Source organism: Kogia breviceps, chromosome 15, assembly GCF_026419965.1.
Source record: "Kogia breviceps isolate mKogBre1 chromosome 15, mKogBre1 haplotype 1, whole genome shotgun sequence".
Taxonomy (NCBI): domain Eukaryota; kingdom Metazoa; phylum Chordata; class Mammalia; order Artiodactyla; family Physeteridae; genus Kogia; species Kogia breviceps.
The window spans coordinates 76,121,946-76,146,780 of NC_081324.1; the positions used below are offsets into that span (position 1 = coordinate 76,121,946).

The 24,835-nt window shown below is 50.9% G+C and overlaps 1 protein-coding gene across 6 annotated transcripts in view; it reads right to left on the reverse strand.

Moving 5' to 3' along the window:
- Positions 1 to 24,487, reverse strand: part of TBX5 (T-box transcription factor 5) — a 47,786-nt gene extending 23,299 nt beyond the window's left edge. For 2 of the 6 annotated variants that reach the window (XM_067014895.1, XM_067014894.1), the window contains exons 1-7: positions 24,202 to 24,487; positions 20,021 to 20,205; positions 18,296 to 18,390; positions 16,065 to 16,184; positions 15,082 to 15,229; positions 11,327 to 11,479; positions 3,241 to 3,332 (exon numbers count right to left, since the gene is read on the reverse strand). In XM_067014895.1, coding sequence (XP_066870996.1) covers positions 3,241 to 3,332; positions 11,327 to 11,479; positions 15,082 to 15,229; positions 16,065 to 16,184; positions 18,296 to 18,390; positions 20,021 to 20,167 — 755 coding nt within the window. In that variant the 5' untranslated portion in view covers positions 20,168 to 20,205; positions 24,202 to 24,487. Of the gene's footprint in view, positions 1 to 3,240; positions 3,333 to 11,326; positions 11,480 to 15,081; positions 15,230 to 16,064; positions 16,185 to 18,295; positions 18,391 to 20,020; positions 20,206 to 21,928; positions 22,535 to 22,673; positions 22,734 to 24,201 lie in introns of those variants that run through there. The other 4 variants (XM_059040407.2, XM_067014893.1, XM_067014892.1 and 1 more) reach the window with 3 other exon arrangements.
- Between the last annotated feature and the right edge of the window lie 348 nt (positions 24,488 to 24,835).

Sequence of the window (24,835 nt, forward strand, 5' to 3'; positions counted from 1 at the left end):
TATTTTAACCAGCCGGCTACAGGCAGGATTTGTGGAATGATTTTATTTTCTTCTTTGTGCTTTCCCTTTGCGCCCCCATTTTCAGAATAAGCAGTTACTACTTCTGTAACTAGAGACCGCACGTCAGTGTTGGAAAACTATGACACCCTCTGTATGTTCCAAACCCAGACGGCTGGGTGAAGAGAGAGGAGGGGGCGTTGAGTGCCCAGACACTGGCCAAGCTAATCCAAACGTTATTTATGTGGGATCACTGCGAGTGAAGTCTCAACCCTCCTTAACCCCACCCTTCTCCCTTCATCCGATTGTTGGAATTAGAGGAAATTTCATTCCTCCCGCTTTGCTCCCTGAGCCAGCTGTCACCGGGTGTGTGGGGGACAGGAAACAGGATTACAAGATCAACAGTGAGCCTGCCGTTCCAGCCAGGCTGCTATCACAGCCGTCTCCGGAGAGCCATCTTCCCCACTTGTCACTACCTACTGCGAGCTGGGAGTTGGGACCACAGCCCAGAATCAATTCTGAACAAGGGCAAAACTGGGAGTCATGAGGAGTTTTCCCCAGCTCGGATCATTTTTTTGGAGCGTGGTCTAGGAACCAAGCACTCTTCAGGCATTTTCTCATATAATTCTTACAAGAACCCCAGAAAGGGGAAGCTGTATTTATTTAAGCCCATTTTACAGATGAGGATACTGAGGCTCTGTGGGGTGAAATTGCTTGCCTGAGGTCACATGCCGATAAACGCAGAGCAAGGACTGCACCCAGGTTTGGAGCCTCTCTGCTTTGCTCCCTCTCCCCCCCACAGGGGCCACCTCTAGAGAACTGGGCGCATGACCCCGTCCTCTCCCTGTTCCCCAGCACGACTCCTAACGCGGCCACGAAGACACACGTGGCTCGGAGGCTGAGAGTTTCGATCCAACACGTCAATCACTGACTCCTGAGGACCAACCACCTTGCCTTCCTTCCGTCTCCAAGGGCCTACCCGGAAAGGACCCCTCAGCCAATCTGCAGTAACTAGGGGATGGTTAGGGCAGACCGTTCAGACCAAAGTACAGTCATCTGCCTAAATACCTAACCAGCCGTGTTGTTTGGAGCTGTAACGGAGAGTCCTCAAGATCGCTGACATGTGAGCTCTCAAACACCTGTCCCTCCCCACCTGCCTTTCCTTTGACGTCCGTCATCCGCCCAACCAGCTTCCAGAGCACAGGGCCCTGGCCTGACAAAGGAAAGCAGTGAGGGCTCTTGGGAACAGACACACCCTGACTACGCAGCCTGTGGCCAGGGGAAGCTTCTTGGAGGAAGAAGTAGCTACAAGGAGGCTTTAGCGATGGGCAGGAGATGGAACAGGAGGGGAGAAAGACAGAGGCAGACCAACTGTGGTGTTCAAAGGGCCAGAAATAATGGAAAGAAGACAGACTTGGAGCAGCTCCTTCAGCATGATGGAAAGGGAGAGAAGACGCTGGTGAGGAACAAAGATAGGGGGTGTGGCAAGGCTGGATGGGAAGGCCACACCAAGGAGTCTGGACCTGACTCTGAGAGCAACAGGAGGCCTGGGAGTGTTCTAGGCTGTGCAGTAAGCGTTGTCTGATTTGCGTTGTACAAAGATGTCTTTGGCAGCTGCCTGGAGCACGTCCGGGAGGGGAACAGAGCTGCAGCAGGCGAGGTTGGTGGTGGCTGGAATAGGCAGCCTGGATGGAGAAAGGAGGCGACTTGAGAGATATGATAAGAAGGTAGCATCAACAGGACCTGGTGACTGGGTAAGGTGGAGGGGGCGAGTCGCAACACCTTAAACCCATGATCCCACCTGCTCTTGACCTTGCGGGAAGGAGGGAAGAGGTGGGGGAGGGGAAGAAGGTCTTCAGCTGCAGGCTGGAACCAGTCCCTACCTGCACAGCCTGGACCCCTACCTGCAGGAGGACCAAGATGAGACTGTCCATCAACGGCGAAGCTGCCGTGATGACAGACGACCATCAGGATAGGATGGGGGTTTAGACACCATACAAATAAAAACTTGGCATCCCGAGCCTACGGCTGAAAATAGTTTGGCCTCTTACACCTTTAAGTGGTATCTGTTGTCAACTTTTCCAACGGCCAAAGATTAAACCCAACTCCAGTTCCCAAATGTAGACACGTAGAGCCAAAAATGTTTCTAAATAATCATTTAAGAACTTGGTTATTGTCGCCACAAAAAGCATCTTACAAATCCACAATTGTGAAGGAAACCAGTTATGAATGCAGGAATTCATATGAGTGTGGTGTTCGTGTCCCATCTGAAGATAATGGCATATTTATTTTTTAAAAGCATGCAAAATTAGATCTGGTAAGCCCGCTATCTGAAAACAATTTCCATGGCACGTATTTCTAAACCCAATGTTCAAACCACAAAGCTGCGGTCTTTCTCTCTTTCTCTTTCTTAGGTCTCTTGTCCTCCTTTGAATGACTACATCTGTCCATTTGCCCAACTCTCCCTTTTCGTGTCTTCCAGAAGGGATAAGGAAAAGCTCCCTAAATGACCTCATTCTATTTTGAAATACTAAACCCACCAAAAAGGGAAGAAAAAAAGCTTTCTTGGTCAAAGGGATCAAGATGTATTCCTAATTCTCTTGCCATATGGTAAGTTATTTGGGAACTCTACCAAGAGGTAGAGAGAATATTTAACAAAATTGGCAACGCTTGTACAATCCTTTCAAATCAGACCAAATTCCCCTTCTCCACATCCCCTTCTATTCATCATATCAGCGACCGTGACCACAGGATATGTAAAAACACTGAGCAATTTTTATCACCAGCTTCCAATCCCCCCATGCCTGGGACACCACGTGGTGTCAACTTCGTCTGTGTATCACCCCCAGGAACTCAAGCCATTAACTTCCTTTTCATTTATCAAGAGCTGTTGCCAAAAAGAACATCATTCATTGGCTGTGACCGATGGGAAGAAAGAGAGAGCGGACTTCACTTGAGGGAGAAAGAGGACAAGATTGTAGCTTTTGTTCCCGAGACAGATGGAGACCATCACATTTCCTCCGACACGCTCTCCCCTAAAGCTACGCGCTCCACGTTGCCTGATAGAGGCAGCCACCTGGAGGGTTACCAGAAAGTGGGAGTGAAGAGGCTCTTTCTCCTTTTTCTTGATGGCAAAGAGGCTCCCATTTCTCTGTGCCTGCTCTTCTGGTGCTGCTGGCTCACCTGTGTTACTAGTGGGGGTGGGGAGTGCAGAGGCGGGAACCAAGGACACCATCTTCTTACCTTTGCATTCTTGACATTCTATGCAGCTCCATGTCATCGCTGCCCCGGAATCCTTTGGCAAAGGGATTATTTTCAATCTTTAACTGGGTGATCTGAAGGAAGGGGAGAGAGAGAGAGAGAGAGAGAGAGAGTTCCGTTTTCACTTGATTGTTACAAGACTACCTCGGGAGCGGCTAATAATAAGTGTCATGGAAACGCAAACGCAACCTCTGGCAACCCAAAGAAGCAAGTTAAGCCAGTCACATCAACGGGACCCACCATTTCATTCGAGAGGAGGCTTTGAAAAATGTCCTAGATCAGATTGTATTTAAAAGGGGAAGAAAACCTGGTCTCAGTTTGCCCATTAATTGGAGTCCTACTCTGCATCATTCCGGCTGGAATGGTTTTTTTTTTTTTTTTTTTCCTAAATCGTAGCATTTTGTGTTTCAAACACAATCTTGGCCTCAACACTTGGTCCACCCCCTGCTCCTTGGAAAATTGTACCATGTTGACACGGTGTCAACTTCCTGCAGCGTGGCAATCTCCATTGGGAAGGTTTTGATTATTGCTCTCAAAATCCTACTATGTCTCATTTCACGTTCATTTCATAGTTTCACAGATACAGTTTGCTAGCTCAGGTGGAAAATGGTGTCTAATTAAATAAAGACCAACATAGAAAATTATAACATATATGATAGCTACCAAACAGCTTCAAACCTGTTTAATTGTCTAGGTAAAGGGACTTCCCCGGTGGTCCAGTGGTTAAGACTCCATGCTTCCACTGCAGGGGGCAGTGGGGTTCAATCCCTGGTCGGGGAACTAAGATCCTACATGCCGTACGGTAAGGCCAAAAAAAAAAAAAAAAAAATCGTCTAGGTAAGGAAGAGAGAGACCTCTTCTTGGAAATTTTTGTTGCACTGTACAAAACTTAGTGATAGAACAGGGTCTTTGGTTCAAGGTCCAGAACCTTCATGGAAACCATCAACACATATTCTGTTAGCGTGAGCATACAGTAGCAGGTCTAGGTAAGAGAGTGCATCCCTATGGAGTTTGCCAGAAGTATTTCCTAAAAGCTGTGTGTGAAATGAATTTTTATATATCAAATAATTTCATGGAAACCAGGACAGCATTCATCAGAGGCCAGTCATTCAAAGGTCCCCTTCACCATCATTATCATATCGATATAGTCCCTGTTCACTGGTCTGCTTAATATTTTTTATTTAGATCAAACCACTTTTGATTTAAATTTATATTATAAACATAATTATATCACTTCTCTATACGTCAAAGTGGAATCACTTGCTAGTCGATAAAGAGAAAATAAGTACATCAAATTCCGTCTACTGGGACTTCCCTGGTGGTCCAGTGGTTAAGAATCTGCCCGATCCCTGGATGGGGAACTAGCTCGATCGCTGGTCGAGGAACTAAGATCCCACATGCCCCGGGGCAACTAAGCCTGCACACCACAACTAGAGAGCCCGTGCGCTGCAACGAAAGATCCCACATGCCGCGACTAAGACCCGATGCAGCCCAAAATTAATTAATTAATTAAATGTTTAAAAAATTCCCTCTACTGGTACCCACGGAAAGTTCCAAACCTAAGGCCCGCCTTCTCTTTGTTGCAAGGAGAAATTCAACACTTTTAGAGAAGTATTTATCATAAACTGGTATTTAAATAGGATTCCTCTCTGATACGTGAATAGAAAGATAATTGGAACAAGAACAATTGTTTTTGTGATTCCATCATCTTCAAGTACCCACAAAACTATCTCCTCTACCCCCAGTAGTATCATTATAGACTTTGAGAAACCAAGTAGTTGCTATGGAAACTAGGAGTAATCAATGAACGCACCCATAATTTGTCCATTTGGGGGCAAGCATTCTGGTCTGTTCAGTTTTCTGGAAGAGGTGGTGTTATAAAGTTTCCTTCTAACTCCAAGACTCTACCATGAACATAAAATTACTACATATGTGTGTGTGTTCACAATAAAATATATATGTGAAATTAACATTTTTTAAATGTTATGTGATTCCAACCACATGACATCTTGGAAAAGGCAAAACTATGGAAACATCATAAAGATCAGTGGTTGCCAGGGGTTAGGAGGAAGGGAAGGATGAACGAGAGAAGCGCAGAGGATTTTTAGGGCAGTGAAACGATTCTGTAGGATACATCATGGTGAAGACGTGTCATTATGCATTTATCTACACCCACAGAGTCTAGGGACTTCCCTGGCGGTCCAGTGCTTAGGCCACGTTCCACTGCACCACGCTTCCATTGCAGGAGGCACGGGTTCCACCCCTAATCGGGGAACTGAGATCCCACAGGCTTCATGGCACAGCCCAAAAAAACCAACAACAACAGCCCACAGAGTCTACAACTCCAAGAGTGAACCCTGACGCAAACTACAAACTCTGGGTGATGATGTGTCAATGTAGGTTCATCAACGGTAATAAATGTCCCACTCCGGGTGGGGATGCTTGGAGCAGGGGAGGCTGTACATGCAGGGGGACAGAGGGTATACAGGAACTCTCTGTACTTTCCACTCAACTTTACTATGAACCTTAAACTGCTCCAAAAAATAAAATCAATCTTAAAACTTTAAAAATATGTCTGGGTATTTCTATGTATACACATTCCCTCCTCCTTTATTTTTTTTAACTGTACCCATTCCTGCAACTTTCTGATTTTGAATTAACTCTTCAGAATGAGTAGAAACGTCTGTAAAATCTCTTTGGAAAACAGCAGAGATTGGCACAATACTGTAGTTCAACGATACTGCAATAAAGGATAAAAAATCTCTTTGGAAAACAGTCTTGAACATGTGTACTCCTCAAGCCAGTTTGGAGTCCAAAAGCCCATCACCTAGTGGGGTTTTCTTTCTCACTCCGGTTTTATGACAATAAAATGCAACCCAATTGACCATAAATCATTTTTTAAAGGGGGAGAGGGGAATTCTCAAAAAGTTAAGTAAAAATTCAATCATTTTTAAAAGGGTTGGAGGGGATCCTTACCCCGCTTTCTGTACCTCCCACCCACCCGGTGACGGAAGGCAGCCCCTGAATATCCTGAAGACAGTAAGACAATGGGGGTGTGGCATCAGGGCTGAATTAATGCCTATTCCATAATGTCACTGTTCTACCAAGAGCTCAGGATAAAAAAATTACCCCGAGAAAAAAAAGAAAAAGGTGGCTTTGGTATTTTGTCAGCAAAATTTTTTTGCTCAAACCCATTCCTTGCACCTCAGATTAACTACTACCTAATTCTTGCTCTTATCACCATAGCTTCCAAAAATACGACGGCAAAGGATACGCACAGTTTGCTAGATATACACTTAGGTGTGTGGGTCTTACCTATGTCTTGGTGTAGATGCCTACTGGACATAAGAATTACCCCTGGGAAATGTTAACATGCAAGCTTAGGTGCAGGTAAAAATGTCCATCTGATCATACTTATTTCATATTTGTCCCCTCACTTACCATAACCCTGTCTATGATATTCCCTTCCTAACACAGAGCTAGTCACTCACCGGCACATAAACCGATACACCTGGATGTCTGCGTTCTACCCAAAGGCTCCACTGAAATTGACTTCCATTCGTCATACAAATGTACTCCCCTCCAAAATCAGCATAAAACCGGATATCCGGGGGTGGGGCACGGGTGGGGGGGGGGAAACAAATATAAATGCCAGCTACAACCAGTGAGACAGAGGTTGTAAAAATTAATAAGAATAATTGTTGTGAATTCTCACTTTTGAAAAAAAAAAAAATCCTCGCGAGGGCCAAAAGTCTTAGTTATGTCTCTCTCTTAGGGGTTCATTTCCTGGTCCCGAGCAGAAAGCTCATACCTCATAAATACAGGCTCCATACACAATGATTTAAGCAAGAGGAAAATGCCTTTTAATGGCAAAGTAAGTTAATATCGGGGGAGAGACACGCTTGCATACAAAGCCATTGTTGCAAAAGCAGGGAAATGAAACGCCCACGTGACCTTTTTTAACACCTAAATATTTCTAGGGACTGCAGCACAAACCTTACAAAAACATGTTTCACAGAGTAACCGTCGCTGGGGAAGAGTCGAGCGTTTAAATATCTTTTTCACGCTGTCAACCATCTGAGGGAATAACTCCCAAGTCCGGCTTGGGATCACAGCTGGGCTCAGGAAATATGTGGTGTCATTGGAACCCCGTGGTATACGAGTGTGTGACAGCAGTGTAAGAAATGAACCCGTCACGTACCTGCCTCTACCTGGTACCTGCCTCCAAATCAGTCTGGAGGCAGTAAGCCCTTTGGACCCCAAATTGGTGGCTCGTATTTTTCCAAATCGTCCTGGCAATTTAATCTCATAGACTGCTTTCCTTTCCCTGCGCAATTATCCAAAGCATAACGCTGGGCAAACAGTCCTTGGATTGACAATGCAACCACGGAATGAAGCAACTAATCAACAAACACTAACGTTTGTAGTTGTGTTTCAACCGCAGTAATAAGAACTTATCTAAAAATCTCAGTCTTGGGCTTCCCTGGTGGCGCAGTGGTTGAGAATCCGCCTGCGGATGCAGGGGACACGGGTTCGTGCCCAAGTCCGGGAAGATCCCACGTGCCGCGGAGCGGCTGGGCCCGTGAGCCATGGCCGCTGGGCCTGTGCGTCCGGAGCCTGTGCTCCGCAACGGGAGAGGCCACAGCAGTGAGAGGGCCGCGTACCACCAAAAAAAAAAAAAAAAATCTCAGTCTTAAAAAATAAAAGAAATAAAAATCTCAGTCTTTCAGATTCTAAAATAGGGTAGGCAAAGAGTTTTCCAACACACGCGTTTTGGATGGAGTTGCCCGGTTAATAAACTGATCAGTTAAATAGTCGATCAATGGAATCATCACTAACACTGTGCTGATTCTGTACCAGTTCTGCACAAAACACGTTCCACGGATTATCTCATTTTAATCCCCATAAAGACAATAACAAAAAAAAACCAAAAAATAAATTCTCTTTCTTATCCCCATTTTACAGATGGGGAAAACTGAGTCAAATAATTTGCTTAAGTCAAATGGGTTTGAACCCAGGCAGTCTGCCTGCAGACTCTCACCCTAACCCTATAGGAGGGTGAGGAACAGCTCAGGTGGCTTCTACCCACGAAGCCAGGAGTCTCAACATCCTGTCCAGGTAGGACAATAAAGTAACAAAACAGAGTTCACAAATCACACTCAACCTGACCCGCTTATTTAAGTCACACATCATATGTCCATGTGGGGAATGTCTGCAAGGGCCTGGATTCTCCTGGAAAAATCCATTGCTTTAGACTTCCTCCTGACAAAGAAAATAGGTTTCTTTGGTACTCAGTAACTAAATACTGGGGAGCACCTCATATGGGGGAGAGTGACTGAAAGTGCTCTCCTATGAAATCCCTCTTCTGGATGTCAGGCTGGCTAAAAAGACCTATATGTACAGCATAACTGGGGTCCCTGGCCCAATCGATGAAGAAAATCAGTAATTCCTGTGTGATCCTCAAATACAGCTATACACCCATCACGCAACTGGTCAGAGACAACATTTCATGCTGTAGGTAAGTCAAAGCATGATGCTGTATACCTGAAACTCAAACAGTGCGTAAGTCAATCACACCCCAATAAAACTGGAAGAAAAAGCAAAAACAAAATACGTATTTCCAAATGCATACTTGGAAACCCACGTTTTGAGACCCATGAGCGTTTAGATACACAATCTCCTAGATTGTGTTCAAAACTCACACATACACATCCCATTGGACAGGCACTCCACACCCACAGATCACCAAATATATTCACTGGAGAAGATTTTTTTTTTAAAAAAATAGAAATCTAGGGGATATTGAGTATGTTCCTAAGCAGCTACAGCGATAGTTTCATGGGTATAGACATATGTCAAGCTTAGCGAACTGAATACTTCAAATAGTGCAGTTTACTGTATGAGAGTTCTGCCTCAATAAAGCTATAAACAGAGAAGGAATGTGTGGTCCCCCAGATCTACCCACTCCTGATGGACCCCTAAGATCTTTACTACATAGAACTTAGGAATTTCCCCCAAAAGATCTGAACGCCCACGTGTTTCTTTAACAGATCACTTTCATGTGTCTATCACTTCCTGTCCTCTGTGGATGAACGTGGGTTTCCTTGGCAGAAAAAAAAATAAAAAAAAGAGATCCAACATATTTTTGGACCCCCTGTCAGGACTAGGAGGCTCTAAGCATACATATATATGAGGAATTGAACATCCTGGTTGCTATTTTGTCCTTTTTTTTTTTTTTTTTTTTTTTTTTGCCCTGTGGCCATCACCACAAAGTTAAACATAGGTTTACAGCAGCCATCGAGGAAACAGGTTTCTAGCAGCCAGTCTCAAATTAGCCTGAAACAGTGCTGGAACTTTCAGGGCACTTGACCTTACTTTTTCGCTCTTATTGGTTCAACAAGTGGGAAGAACTTTAAAAAAAAAAAAAAGAATCCTTCTTTCCCTTTAAAAAGTAATGGCATGGGTTGGCGGTGGGAGAGTGAGTTTTCTGCTGAAAGGAAGCTCTCTCAAGGCCTGGGATCCCAGACAGGCCGTGTGGCCTGGAAGTGACCATCCATCACAGCTTGCCTTGGTCATTGACAATCTGAATTTGGAGATTACCCACAGCATTTCGTTACTGCGCTGGCTTCACGGGGGCAGGGGGCAGGGTGGGGTGGGGATTAACCAACACACAGCCTGCATGAAATGACCTTCAAGGGGGTGACTGGAGGCTTTAGGGTGCTAAGCCCGTCTCTCACCCTACCCTGGCCTCTCCTGCCTGGCTCCACAGTCCCTATACCTTCCCTCCACCCCACTCTTCCCTTGCAGGTTGGGGAGGGATGGGAGCTATAGAGGGGGAGGGGCACCCCATCCCCACGTCCCTCTCGGTAAGTCGTCCAAATGACCCGCCCTCCCTGATCCCATATGGACCCCCTACCTTCCCCTCCCACGGCCCTCTAACCCCAAATCACTTCATAATACTCCCGAGAGTCCACAATCCCACAGCGGCAGCGGCCTCTCCCCAGCCCCTATAGCTTGCCTTTCCCGATTCCAGACCCTTCCGTAATGAGGCTTAGGAATCATTCAGTCCTGCCCTCCCCTGCAAGAAACTAAATCCACCACGTGCACTCAGGTTTCTAAAGAACAGACATGAACCACGACAAGTCAAGACAAGCCCTTTCTCCTGAGCAAGAACAGAAGATACTCCCCCCAACCTGCGTTTCTGGGGCACCCTGTTCCAACATCACGCACGGTCAAGCCTTGAATGGACCAAATCGGGGCCTGGATTTCGAACAGCGTGGGGGGGGGGGTCTGACAGTGACACAATCCACCTGCGACATCCCACCTCTATACCACACTACAGCCACCAAATGACGCATCGGTCGCATGCATGCCTCCCCTCACCAAGCTGTATTTTTGCAGGATCATATTTGAGTCCCCAGAGCTTTGATCCAGGCAGCTGGTGACACAGGTTGCTCAGTTTTTGCTTTTGTTTTAGCAATGCCAACCTTGCTTTAGTATGTGGTCCAGAGTCAGTAATCGCTGAAACAATTAAGGAAGCATCTAGAAAAACCCAAGCTCAAGGTTTCCGGCAACTCTGCCACCTGCCCCGACTGGAATTGAAATGCATCCAAAAGGCAGAGTGGAGGAAGGAAGGAGACTGACCCCCTCACAGAAAAGGTCGTCCCAGGAGGGGTGGCACCACGTCCCCACCCAAGAGCACGGAGCCGGCCCATACGGGGACCTTGCTTCTCACTGATCACTTCACGACTGCAGCGAGGTGACCCCTTGTTACATTTGAGCACCGAGCGTTGATGCCACGTGGTCATCTATGGTTTGATAACCTCGTTTCTATCTGGGCTGTGTGTGTGTGTGACTTTCGTGCCATCCACATGAACATAGTACCAACAGCTGTGATCCTTAGGCTGTAGCTCTGTCCCTGCCCCAGCCCACTGAAGTAGAAGTTGGTGCCCACTATGCGGAGGAATAAAGGTGCCCGTAAAGCTAAAGGTTTTAGCAGGAGACCACTGCGATTCACGCAAACACGCGGGCGGCCCCAGGCCCGCCGGTTCCTGGGTACTAGTCTTACCTTGTGGTTCTGGTAGGAAGTCACCGCAATAAACGCAGTCTCAGGAAAGACGTGGGTACAGAACGCAGTATTTTTTGAGCCAAATCCATTATTTTCGTCCGCTTTCACGATGTGTAATCTTGGCTGGTATTTGTGCATGGAATTTAGAATAATCTAAAAATAATAAAGAAAATGAGATTGTAAGAAAAATCAAACCCCTTTGTTTCCATAAAGCCCCACTCTCCACCCCAAAATTACGTTCCTTATATAGGCTCTCGGAAAAAAGGTCCCCTTTTTTTTCTCCTGTTTTTGAAAAGAAGCCAGTGATTTCATTAAAAAGAAACATTTCAAAAATGACAATTTCCATATGAAAAAGCCAGGGTAATATCCCAGGAATCTACCCAAAGCACACACAGCAGTAAATCAGAATGCTTAATAAAGTTAGTTTAATAAATTAACTCCCTGCATAGGGCATGTTCCCCCCACCAAGTGGGAGTGAAGCAAGTTTGGGGCAAGGAATTGGTGCGCCCCTCAAGGAAGCCTAGGCAACAATTTTGGAATGAAAGGACAGCAGAAACAAACATGTGTGTGTGTGTGTGTGTGTGTGTGTGTGTAACTACCCCCCCCCCCGCCCAAGAAAAAAAGGCTCAAAGAGATGCAAAGGAAGAGACCAAGCATTTGCAGAACTGGAAGAAATATCGCAGGAAAAAGAGAGGAAAATAGTGGAGAGGGGGAGTCTCTAAGGATGTGAGTTGGGCGGGAGGGAAGCACCCACCCCACCCCTAACATCAAACAGGGGTCTGGTTGCCCTTGAGATTCCCTGTCTCCAACTTCACAATATTTCAGGATCCACCACTGGAATCATCCCCAGACCTGGCCCCAGACAGCACTGTGGCATCTGCTTTCGGGGGAATATTTTTCTCCTTCCTTTCTATCTTCTCCATGTCTTGGGGGTGGGGAGGGGTCCCAGGGACTAGTCGGGGGGGGTCTCACTGTTGCAGCTCTTACTACAACCACCATCGTGAATATTAGGAGGGGGTCTGCAGTCACCACCCTCTTGCTGGAGCAGAACTATCCAAAGAAGACGAGCATCTTTACTAAAAAAAAAAAACTGACTTTGTTGTTCTGATAGCGCCGTGCTTTTGATGCTGCCGGGAAGCTGGTAACGCTAATATTTCTCTAAACGTTCTTTCTGATCTATACCCACTGAACGGGCGAACTGCCGCGTTTCACGAGCTGAAAAACCTGGCCTGCTTTCTCCCCAGGACCGCAAACTGAGCGGCGGAGGTAGTTTCAGTGTCTTTGATTGGATGACCCTGGGGCAGGGTTCTCGGGCCAACCCTTGAAACCGACCTGGAGGAGGGGGAGGGGAGCGCGGCCCGACTCGGCCGGGGGAGGGGCGAAAAGCTCGGGACCCCGCGGCTCCCCGACCCCGGGCCGCGCGGCTCTAATCTCCGGCCGCCGCGGCCCGGCCGCCTCCCTGGCCGATAGCGACGCCGGCCGGGGCGGCGAGGCGACAGAGAGACGCAGCGGGGCCCTGCGGGGCCGGCGCGGCCACCGTCCCGGCTTAGCCAAATTGCTTTGACGGCTGGGGACAGTGTGGAGACATCAGCGCGAGGGCGATCTAAATGGCCCTTAATTTCATTAGGGCGGCTCCGGACTCAAAGTCTGGAGTTTGGGGATGGAATGCGTAGCAACTGGGGAGTCCGGAGCGGCTCAGAGCACCGCGACCTCCTCCGCGGAACTGGAAGGACTTGAAACTTACAGGGGCGCCCAGGGCTTGAGACCGTGCGCGCGCCTTCCCCGGGGGTCCACCCCAAAGTTACACCCGGGGCCGCAGAGGGAAAGCTAAGGAGCTCAGACCAAGGTGCCACGGAGGCCCAGCCTCCAGAAGGACGCGGTCCTGGGAGGTGCACGCAGGACCTTTACAAAATGGTCCCTCTCTCCCCAGCCCTTAAAGCATGCGTTCAGTATCCGCAGGGACAGCAGGTACACCGTCAGCCAGCCAACACCCACGCAAGGTGGAGATCACGTCTGCGCTGGGATGCATCACAAGCTGGCCCGCTGCAGGCAAAACACCCTGGTTTAAATGCAAAGGAGGCCCGGCATTTTGCCTAGAAACGCCCCCCCCCCCCCCCCCGCCCTTTTCCTCTCCCTTCCTACAGCATAGAAGGGGAATAGGCCTTCCTTCTCTCTTCTCCAGCGGTCAAGAGTCCGATCTCACACCAACCACGTGTACAGCGGCATTGAGTGCATCAGTGGAGGGCCCTGGTCTCCCTCCCACCACAGACTCAGTGCTTCAGCCCTAAGGCCCCACAAGAACGGATTTCTCATTTGGACCTTCACCAACTGTCCTCCCTCCGGATCAAATGCATTCGTACCCCCTCCCCTCATGTCCCCCAACTGGGAATGCTGTGTGTTGATTCTCCAAAGTGGCAGGATGCAGGTCACTTCTGAAATTAGAGATACCTGGCCTCAAACCCCTGTTCCCAAATACAAGCTTTGTGACCTCAGTCAGGTAACCTCCCCTCCCCTGGACTCCATATAAAGGCTGTGTATTTCCATCCTCCTCTCTAGGCTGCTATGAGGATCAAATGCCCTAAGACGAACCAGCCTACTTGTTTGGTGGAATCATCAAACTAAGGGTTGTAAACTCTTGAATTCAGAGACTGCGTTCTGTCCTGGTGATTATTTCCAATGAAGAGATTTAGGGACGTTTTCCCTCAAATCAGTGTTCTGTTCATTTGTTTTTCTTTGGGGGAAGAGAGGATGATACCCTATAGAGAATCTACTAGAAGCTACACATTCTCTTGGAGGGTGGGGGGCTGCACGCTCAATATCCTGCAATTTCAGGGAGTTCATCAGGCCCTTCTCTCTCGGGGCCAATCCAGATTCCAGGTGTAGGACCCTGATCTTGGTTTGCCCACTCTGGACATATGATGGGAGGAGGGGGGAAAGCTGGAAGTTGGGGGGGGAAAAACAGATAAACCCAAGAGTGTTGAGCTAAAAGGGGTACGAGTACCCGAGTTTGCCTCTGGTGGGTTGGTTTCCCCATCTATAAAAGAGGAAGCAGGGGGCCTAAGGTCTCCCTTTCAGCAGGAACATCCCCATAATATGGCAGGATTTGGAAGGAAGTAGGTAAGGTATATAGCTCCCACCGTGGTCCAGCCTCTGCAGTCTGTGCTGAGGACCTGCCGAGCTAGAGGGCCCATGTTTTCTGCAGGACTGAAACACGGTTCCCCACCCCTAATCACAGATGGGGCTGAACAAACAGGAATTCCAGGCCCAGAATGAACTGCCTTCGTCACCCCATGACCCCTGTCCCTCAGCAAAGGCAGGTGGGTTGGGTGCTGGCAGCAGCGATGCAGGGTGAGAGCCGCAGGCCAGGAGACCTAGGGGGCTCGATCGCCCGCCACCCAGGAAAGACACACCCAGAGCGTGGACTAGTGGACCACAGGGAGGACAGCAAGGGGCAGATGTCTGGGTAGGAGAGAGGTGGAGAGCGCCAGGAAGAAATTAGAAGGTGTGAGAAATAAGAGAAAAAGAAAGAGAGATGAGAAAGAGGAGAGAACGGGGAAGAGAAAGGAAGGCCAGGTCAAGAAGAGAGAGAGAGTAAAAGACCAAGGCAGGTGAAATGGAGCAAAGAAAGAAGCATGGGTGGGCGTGAGGAACGAAGAAGAGAGAGAAAGTCCTGGAGAAGAGGGACAGGAGAGTCAGGTGAGGAAGAGAAGGTGTGAACCTGCAGATAACAAGGAAGAGCTGCACGAGGTACTCACATGCCCAAATGGGTCCAGGTGGTTGTTGGTGAGCTTGAGTTTCTGGAAGGAGACAAGCTGCCGCATCCAATGCGCCCCAGTGGCCGGCGAGTCCGGGTGCACGTAGAGGCGGCCCGGCATGGCGGGCTCCGCTTTGCCCGTCACAGACCTAGACCAAGGAGAGGCGCCACCCCCCCAGACTTAGTGCACCGTGGTGCCACCGGCTGGTTCTTGAGCAAAGCAACAGCTGCTGAATACGAGAATGATCTGGAAATGGCCTGACCCTCAGGTCTCGCTTGGGCATCTGCAACGCCAGATACGCAGAAAGCCTGGAGCTGGTGTCCAGGAGAGCGCTCCCACCGCCACTGCCGCCCGGCTCTTTCTCCTTCCACCTAATTCCTCCCCCAGCACCAAGGGCACCGTGGGGAGCCTCGCAGCGTCTCTCTGCCCATGAACAACTGGCGGGTTCTGGACGCCTGGATGTGCAAAAAAGTCTCGGGAAGACTCCTCGAGGGCTTTCCAAAGGGGCTTCGTCTTCAAGCCTCTGCACTCCTGGCAGCCATGAGAGCAATGCACCCAAGGAATGGGCCTCTCCTCTCTTGCCTGTTTAACTCAAATACCCCGGACTGATTTTGCAATTTCATTAAAAAGGCATGTTCAAAGCAGGGAACTCATAAAAAATAACTGTTAATGGTTTATGCCCCCAGAAATAGCTCCAACGCTTGGTAACAATACCCTTTTTAAAAATCCACAACCCTCCGGTGCAGCAACAGACATGGGCACTTTACTTCCTCTGAGCCTCAGTTTTCTCGTTTATAAAATGGGGGCTAATGGCTGCTCTTTCTTTTTCTCAGGGTGAGGTCAGGAGGATGCAGCGGAAGGGGCAGCAAAAACCTCTAGCACACAGTAGGAGCTCAAAACAATGTTTATTGGTTCAGTGGGGAGAGGGAAGTTTGGTTTGCGTGGTCCTCCCTGCCCTCCCCGCCAGCCGCTACAGTGCCTACCATTTATTATCTGCGAACTTGTATCTGTGGTCGTCGGCGGGAACGATGTCCATAAGGAGAATGTACTTCGTTTTGGGATTAAGGCCGGTCACCTTCACTTTGTAACTGGGAAACATCCGCCTAGGACAGACGGGGAGGAGGAGGAGGAGACACAGAGTCACAGGGAATTAATGCAAATATTCTGAAGAGTGCGTCCACAAATTTTAATAGAAGGATCGATCTTTTAAGAAACGTGGACGAGAAACGCGGCCCCTGCTCCGCTCTCGCCAAGATCCATCCCAGGTTTCCCTCCAAGTTATGGGGAGGAGAAAGGCCAAGAGATGAGAAAGCAGGCTGGGACTATACCTATCTATAGGAGGAAATAGAAAGCAGAAGGCGAGGACTTCTAGAGACTGGTTTCGAGGAAGCCCTGAAAGGGACCCCTCATTTCAACTCTTGCTAAAGACTCTTTTCAGAACCAGACACCTACTTTTTTATTTGGGGGCAGGAAAAGGCTTGTTTAAAAAAAAAGAGAGAGAGAAAGAAAAAAGTTGGCTTCCTCCGCCCAGCCAGGTGCTTTGGCCGCTCTGAGCAGCGCTGCGCGTCACGTGGGCACCCAACTGGGTGCTCCCTGGGGCTGCCCGCGCGTGGGTGCCCACGGCACGGCACGGCTTCACTCCGCCCCCAGGGTGCAGCTCGGTGCGTGACCTCTGACACGAGAGTCGCGCAGGAAGTTCTTCCTAAATGCCCCCACCGCATCTCCGAGGCGCCTGGCACTCTTCCTCAAGAGAGTCCAAACGCTCTGGCCCTCCTCAAAGGAATTTAGTTTCGGAAGGAACCGGGCCCTGCGCGAGGATCGGGGGCTTGGAAGGAGGTTCCGCCGCCCGGTTCCCTCTCCGCGCACAGGCGCACTCCCCATCTCCATCCGGCCTCGGGAGGAGGGCGCCCCGGAAAGCAAGCCTTCCCAAGGCCGCCCGGGGCGCAAGGACCAGTTGCGGGAACCTGGCTCGCTCAGGGATGGCGGGAAGGGGTGAGTGGAGGGAGACCTCTCCCTCTGGCCTTTGGAGCCTCGCCTCGCGGTGTTTATCTGCCCGAGCGAGCGCGCCTGGAGGCGGAGGCGCCGGAGGCTTCGCAGGCCTTTTATAGTTAAATCCCGTTGGCTCAGGCTTGGGAGGGAAAAAGGAGGCCCCGGCAGCCCTTTCTTTCCTCGGCGGAATGGGAAGAGGACCTGAGTTCTTTGATATAAACAGAACGCGCCTCCTGTTTGCTCGGGCCGAGCGGGGGAGCGCACATTGTTTAATTTCAAATAATAATAAATGTCACTGTTGTCAGTTTATTGCTGGAGGCTTGGGCTGCAGAAGCGGTGGGCGTCTGGCGAGGCGGCTCCACCCGCCCCTTTCACACACTCGGTGGCTTCGGCCTACCGGATCCTCGGCTTCACACCCTGCTGTGCGCAGACTGGGACTTTCTGCCCTCAGGGACGCCGAGGGCCAGTCCAGCACCGGTAGGGACGTGGCGGGGTGGTCCCCGCACCCGGGCGCACTCAGACGCTGAGATACCGAGTTGCACGACCCTCCTACCCCCTCCCCCAGAGGTCTCGCATTTCTAGCTAAAACTGTGAGCTTTTAAGAGGAACTCCGGGGTGAGTGTCTTGATGAAACGGCCGTGTTTATCGGTGTCTGTATATAGAGCCCGGCCGAGCCCCGGTTCCCTTTCAAAGGCTTCTCCTGCTTTCTATAAACAATGAAAGAGGTAGCGAATACATTCAACGATTCCGAGTTTGGCGATCGAGTGGGACTCTGGAACCGCTCCAAGGTCAGGGAGGGTGGGAAGGAGGGTCTGGGCCAGGAATCAAGTCTGAGCTCCCATGAAACCCAAACCCCGTCTCATCTCTGCGTATCTCTGCAACTCTCTGTTCTCCCGTTGGCTCTCCCACCTCATCCCTCCTCTTATTACTAATCCATCCAGATAGCACAGCCTCCCAAGCTCTTGCTTCTTCTTATATACGAGGTGGAAGAAACGCCCAGGTCCCTGAGTTGAATCTTTCAGGTATTTCCCCTCACACGGGTGGAGATCACTGGAAGAATTCACCGTTCTCCTCTTTAACCAGAATAGAGTCAAGTGAAATATATTTATATTCGCTCGCTCTTGCTCTGTCTCCCTCCCCCTCCCCCTCTGTTTCTATGCTCCCCTTTTTCTGGTCTCCCACACCTAAGTTCCCTGTACCTCCTCCACAGAGGTGACCATCTCACCTGCCAGCCTTGGTTATGATCATTTCCGTGCCCACTTCGTGGAATTTCAGCCACAGTTCTCTTTCATGGAGAAACACCTTGATCCCTTCCATGCCCTAGAAGAAGGAGAGAAAAGTCAATGAGCCTTCCCTCCCCAAACTCCCCCAAAACACAGAGCTTTCTCTTCCTTCCCCCTGGAGCCAGTGGGCTCATAGGCTGAAGACTGGCCCCAGCCCACTGCAACACTGTCTGGGCCCTGGAGCAGCCCCTGCCCAGGAATCCCTGTGTATTCTCTCTCCCAGGCAGGTCTTAACCCCACAGTGCAGAGCTGTCTCCTTCTAATGCCACCAACACGAGGCTAGAGAAAAAACCCCAGCCATCAGGGTGTTCCAGAATATGCATGGGGAGGAGGGGGCTGAGAAAAAAATGGGACCAATCCCAATCTGCTTTAGCCAAGGGGCAACTAAAAGAAAACAAAGAAAACCCAACTTCAATCTTGAAAAACTCACCCAGGATATTCTTATGTAGACACCCAGATATCCACACGAAAATAGACAGATGTACACTGTATATACACGTTTATTCTCACCATGGCAGTGCATATGTAGACATAGGTGAAATATAAAATTTTAAATATTTATATAATAGGTTTCCACAATCCCAAACAAAAATTAATTCTCAATTGTCTATATTAACATACCTCCTAGGCCCTCCTCACATCCAGCTTCGTTCATTTCAAGCTGTTTGGATTATGGGCAAAGCGATTTAACATTTCTACTTTCAACTACAAGTTATTTTACAAAACCCATACCAAAAAAAATACGTACAAAGTCTTCGTTTTGCAATAATTTGTAAACGCCTAACAAGTAGATTTGGGTTTTCCTGAAAGAAAACCTCTTAAGTTTCTGAAAGTGCGTGCCCACTGTCTCACTACAAATATACGCTCATCTTCCTGAGATGTGAAGGGCAAAGGAGAGAGACAATGAAAAAGCCAGAAAGGACATCCAAATTCCAAAGAAGGGTTTTAGCTAGTGTGCAAATATCTTGTCCGGTCAAGACACCCCGCTTCCAGCCCTCTGACACCCCATTCCAAAACCATCAAGGTCTCCGGACGACGCCTTGAGCGCCCAGGGCGCCGGGGGTGAAGGGCACAGAGCGAGAGGCGAGGCTTCACGCTCGGCTCGGGCCCAGCTTCCATCCAGGCGAGCCCGGGCTCCCCGCACCCTCCCGGCCCAGCCATGCGCGCTCCCCGCCGCTGGCCCCGCGGAGCCAGCCCACCAGGCCCCGGCCGCCAGACAAACGGTGCAGCGCGCGAGGGTGCGCGGTGGCGCGGAGGAGGCGGGAGGAGGCGAAGGCTACGGAAGATCTGAAGAGGGGTCAAGCCATCGCTCATGCCGGCCTGAAGCGGCCGCTGACCCGACCCTTAATGAGGCGTTCAAGCCGAGTTTACACCTAGTGCAGCAGGAAAGAAATGATCTGGGCCATTGTTCGCTGGCCCCAAAGAGCCGGATCTTTGAGGCTCCCCTAACAACTTCAATGTATTTCAAAAATCCTCTGGCCATAAAGATAATCGTCACAATAAAGTGTTGGGACTATACTGGCATTTACGGAGGCACGGCAGAGAAGGGTGGGATTGAGCAAGGGTAAAAAGAAAAGGGGCAAATCATGGGCACTGCCCGCCCCCCTTGCCCAAACACTCGAAAGAGGGGCTTTGGTTTCTGCAAAGGGCCCCGAGGCCCTTCTTACCTGCTGGGTGAAGGCGGCCTGCGGGGACGACGGGGACTTGCTGGGGGCCCCTAGCGCGCTCTCGGGTTTTGAGTCACAGGGTAGATCCTTGGAGTCTGGTTCCAGGGGTGTGTGAGCCAGGCCAAAGCCCTCGTCTGCGTCGGCCATGGTGAGCCCGGGGCCCTGTGACCGCTCGGGGTCCTGCTCTGAGGACGGGAAGGAAAAAGAAAGACAGATGGCGGGGGACGGGGGAGGGGGGGCGCAGAGGAAGAAACAGAGAAGGTTGGAAGCACAGTTCTGGTGACAGGAGGGCGCAGTGACTAGACTGCCACCCGCAGTTTCCAGCTACCAGCACCTCCGTCCCCAGCTGAAGGAGGCTGCAGAAGGTCCCGTTATGATTATCATTACTATTACTTTAAGACCACGCACAACCTCTTGCGAAAGACCCGCGTCACAGCGGGAGGAGGCGAGGCCCGCATCTCCCCTTCGCAGGCTCCCCCGCGATAAGAGAGCTGCCCGTCAAATTTGTCTGGACTTCTGGAAGAGCCAATAAAGATAAGGCCTGGGTATTTTTGGAAGCCATTGGGTACGAACCAAAAACAAAACAAAACACAAACCTGGTGCCCTCCTGAGATTTTTTTTTTCTTCGTCAAATTACAACAGGCCAGCAGAGCCCTGTTTATGAAAACTCACAAGAGGAATATTTTTCTGCAGCAAGCAAAATGCCTGAAATAACCCGCCTTTCGCAAAAACCAAAAACATAGGAAAGGTCTGCAGATCCAGAAACCGGGTCTAGAGAATTCATGTTCATCTTCTATCAGTCACAGGCCTTGAAATTAAAAGTCCTTTAACATTGAGTCCTCCCCTTTCCCCCAACCGTAAGCAACATGAAAAGTAAAAAGGAGCCAAACAGAAAGGGCAGGAAAGCGGCGGCGCAGAGGTTCGGAGGGCGGCGCGCGGCTGGGTGCCGGAGGCCAGCGCTGGGGGCGCGTTCTCCTCGTTTTCTCGGCTCTCCAGCCCGAGACGGGCATTTTGTCGAGCGGCCTGGCCGAGGGGAGCTTCTCCGAGCTTCCGTCGGGCCTGGCTCGCTGGAACTTAAGGCCCAAGCTCGGGGTGGGCGACGCCAAAGTGGTGCCCGGATAAACCCTGGGCTTCCGGCGTTGAACCGGCCACTGAGGTCCGACACAACTTGCAGAATGGCCCGGGGTTCCAGGCATGTGAGGTTGGAACACGCAAAATAACAGCTGCAGAACGGTTCAAGCCTGGAGGAGCCTGCCTCCTGCTCTGATCTCCTTCCAACATCCTCTACGTTCCCAAGTAGGGATTTCCTCCCTCAAAACCCGGGAAGACTGGGAAGGAGGCGCAAGAAATGCCTCCCCCCTCCCCGAAATCTTAGCAGCCGCTTGGGCAAAAGGCTGGATCCCACCCCGGGTCTGCAGTGGCCGGAGACCCAGAAATGGTGCCGAGGAGAAGATCAGCTTCTGAGGCCCGACTCCCACCCAAGCCGCCTCTTTCACCACGCCCTTGGGGTTTGGGGGAGGCGGTGATGGGAGCCCCGATGCCTGCTCATAACAAAAGAAAGTGGGGCTGGCGTGCCCCACGTGCGCTCCCATTTCACCGCCGGCCGCGGGGACAATCGCACCGCGAGCCCTGGCCGGGGTCCCGGGGAGCTCGGGGCTGGCGGGGCCGAACGAGATGCGGCTTGACAGAACCGGGCCGCGCGTCCTGCAAACCTCAACGCCTCTCCCCCAGTCCCGGCCGCCTCCTCGGCTCCAAGCGCGGGGCAGCTCCGGGCCGCGCAAAATCTCCGCGAGCCGGGCCCTGCAAAATCCGAGGCCAGGCTTCGAGTGCCGCGTTCCGCGCCTCCCTGAGCCGGCTCGGCCGGCGGGCTCCCTTCCCAGCCTCCCGGGCCATCTGCGGAACTGTTACCTCGCTCGGTGAAGCCGGTGCATTCACTGCATCCCTTCTGGCTCCTAGCAGGAAAGCCGGCGGCGAGGCGGGGTCGCGGGCATGGTGGCTCCGGGGTCTATGGGGGGGGGGGGACTGCTTCCCCAGACCAGCGGCTACCGCCGCCTACAAAGGAGGACCCACCGCGGGAGCCTCAGCAGTGACTGCCCACAATTCCACACACACCTCCTCCGCTTGCGCTCGCGCTCCCTAAAGACTTCCAAGTTGTCAGGCGCCAGAAGGGCTCCGAAGAAAGCAAAACAGCAGCCTCCGGGAGCACCTCCAATAATATAATCTCAGTGCCCTGCTTCTCCCTTGTACGCACAGGGAGGGAAAATTGGGAGACAAGAGGGAGCCTGGGAATGGTCGACGTCCTTTCTGAGCGCAGCTTTCAGGGTTAAAGTTCCGGAATCCGAGGTAAGAGTCGGTCTCTCTCTCCCTCTCTCTCTCTGTCTCTCTCTCTCAGAAATACAAGCCGACTCAGCTGAGCTCGGTGACGTTGGGCTGCCTTGATGCTTACAAAGTACTGAAATTGCCTATCCAACTAGCCCCCACTGCACTCTGTCTGTCTCTCTCTCTCTCTCCCTCCCTTCCTCCCTCCTCCCTCTCCCTTCCCACTCCCTCCCCCAACCACCTTTTCCATTAGATTTCCCGAACACTCAAATCACAACGCGACTCTCAAACCCAGACCTCGAGATCACCCCCTCCTCTCCACCCGCTCTCCAACCTCCATCCATCTCTGCTTCTCTGAGCGCGGCTCGGAGGCTGCAAAAACTCCTGCACAAATCATCGCAAACCCGCTCGGCTTCTGCCCGGGAAGTAATCCGGGTGACGCTGCTGTGCAGAGAACGGAGTAGGAACGCACGAAGCGTGCACACACGCGCCGGGAGCCTCCTCTGCAGCCTCGCCCGCGTTCTCTCTCCACCGCTGACCTCAAGACGGAGAACTGCCTGACCCCGCCTGGCCCAGCCTGCCGCCGCTAGCCGCCCTGATATCTCCCCCAATCCCCACTCATCACCCCGACTCTGAGAGACTCCGGGGTGAAGGCAGGGTGAAGGTGCGTGGGGATGGGGGCCGAGATCAAAGATGCCCAGAAATCGCCCTGCGCTCCCACCCCCTCAGGGCCACCAGACCTCCCGTGCTGGAGGTGTACACAAGGCAGTGCCCAGTTTTCTTAAAATAATTAAACAGACACTGGGGGCTGGCTGGGGTTTTCATCTCCACTCGCCTCCTCTCCCTGCCCTCCCCCTATCTGAAATGTATTATTTTGAGGGTCGAGTTGAAGAGGTCAATAGAAGCGTAAACACAGTCAGTAGGTCTTAGCCTGAGCAGACCCAGCTTGGAAAGTCAAGAATTGGTGCTTGGAACAAACGTCAGGGTCCCCGTTTTTGTTTCTCACCAATGTCTCTGTCACCCTGTTCTTTTCTCAGTCTCTGTCTAGAGATTCGGGCCTGCAGGCCAAGGTCTGGGGAGAGGGATGGAGGGAGGAGAAGCGCCAGGGAGATCTGAGGCCGTCTCAGTGCCATCCTCTATGGCCCCGGGAACTAAAATCCCAGGGTAGGCCTGATGCATCGCTGCAAAATTCCTAAGTGCATTGTCCAACACTAAAAGTGGGGCAACTAGGGAGAAAACCAACGCAAGCATTCTCTAGAGTTCTCACTCCACCTTCCAGGTTTGCTTTCAAACAGCCTTTTGCCGAGACAGTTTATTTATTTGTGAAAACACCCTCACCCTTCCAAAATGTCAGCTCAGAGGACTTTGGGCTTGCTCAGGGGGCGACCCCCGGCCAACGGAAAACAAACATGGCTTCAGGAAGAGCCTGCATCTCCGCATCTCTGGCAAAAAGGAAGGGGAAATCCAGAAAGAGCTCTCCAATCCCTTTAAATTCTCAGAGATTTGCGGATAAAATAAATTCCCATAAATAATCTGCAGGTCCCTCCCGAGAGGGAGAATCCATACTCCCCCAAGAAATGCCTGGCCCAGATTCACTTAGTTTGTGAAGTGCAGATTCTGCGGGCCACCAAGTTAAATTGGGATTTTGAAATCTCAAGGGCGAATCTATTCTTGCCAGGTGACACTCTTGCGAGCAAGAGAGTGCATTCTTATTTCCACTGTGAAAAAAAAAAGGAGCAAGACTGGGAGTGGAGTGGATTCAGCAGGGCCAAGTTGGGGAGGGAAGCCAAGGGGCCGTGGGCAGGCCAGTGCTAAGAGAATCCTCTACCCCCCACCCCAGAGCTCTCCAGGGCGACACTCACCTCCAAAAATCCCACCTCTTCTTTCCAGCGCAGATGCCGAGAGTAACGCCTCGCTGGGAGGGGTGTGTTCAGATGAAGAATTTGGAAAGGACCCCCCAAAAGAGACCCCTTTTAGGCCAAGCCTTCTTCCAGCGTCTTTCAAGAGTAGTGTGTACCTCCCAGCTCGAAGTTGGTTTGTGGTCTTCGACAAATTAAATATTACTGTTTATTACCAGGCATACCCCAATAAAATAAAGAGGCAACCAGGCGATACCGACTATCTCACCAGCCGCTGCACCTATAGGACTTGGAGACGTCACGAGTCACGCAACCGGCCCGCGCGCTGTCACGCTCGACTGGGGGGCAGCGGCGGGAGGTTGAGTCCTCTCCGTCTTCGCCTATCCCTCCCGCCTGGCAAGTCTCAGACGCCTGGGCCACGGGAATAAATAAAGAAATAAACAAATCCAACGCTCTCTGGGGAAATGGGGGTGGCGGACATCAGCCGCAAATAGAGCCAAGATCGATTTTTCTGAGGGAGAGGGAGAGGGAGAGGGAGGGGGTCTTTTGGCGAAAGGAGGTGGGGAGCCCACATCAGCCCATGGATTGGAAAAAAAAACCGAGTTGGCGGGGGCTGGGTGGGGGTTGGAATCGAGTT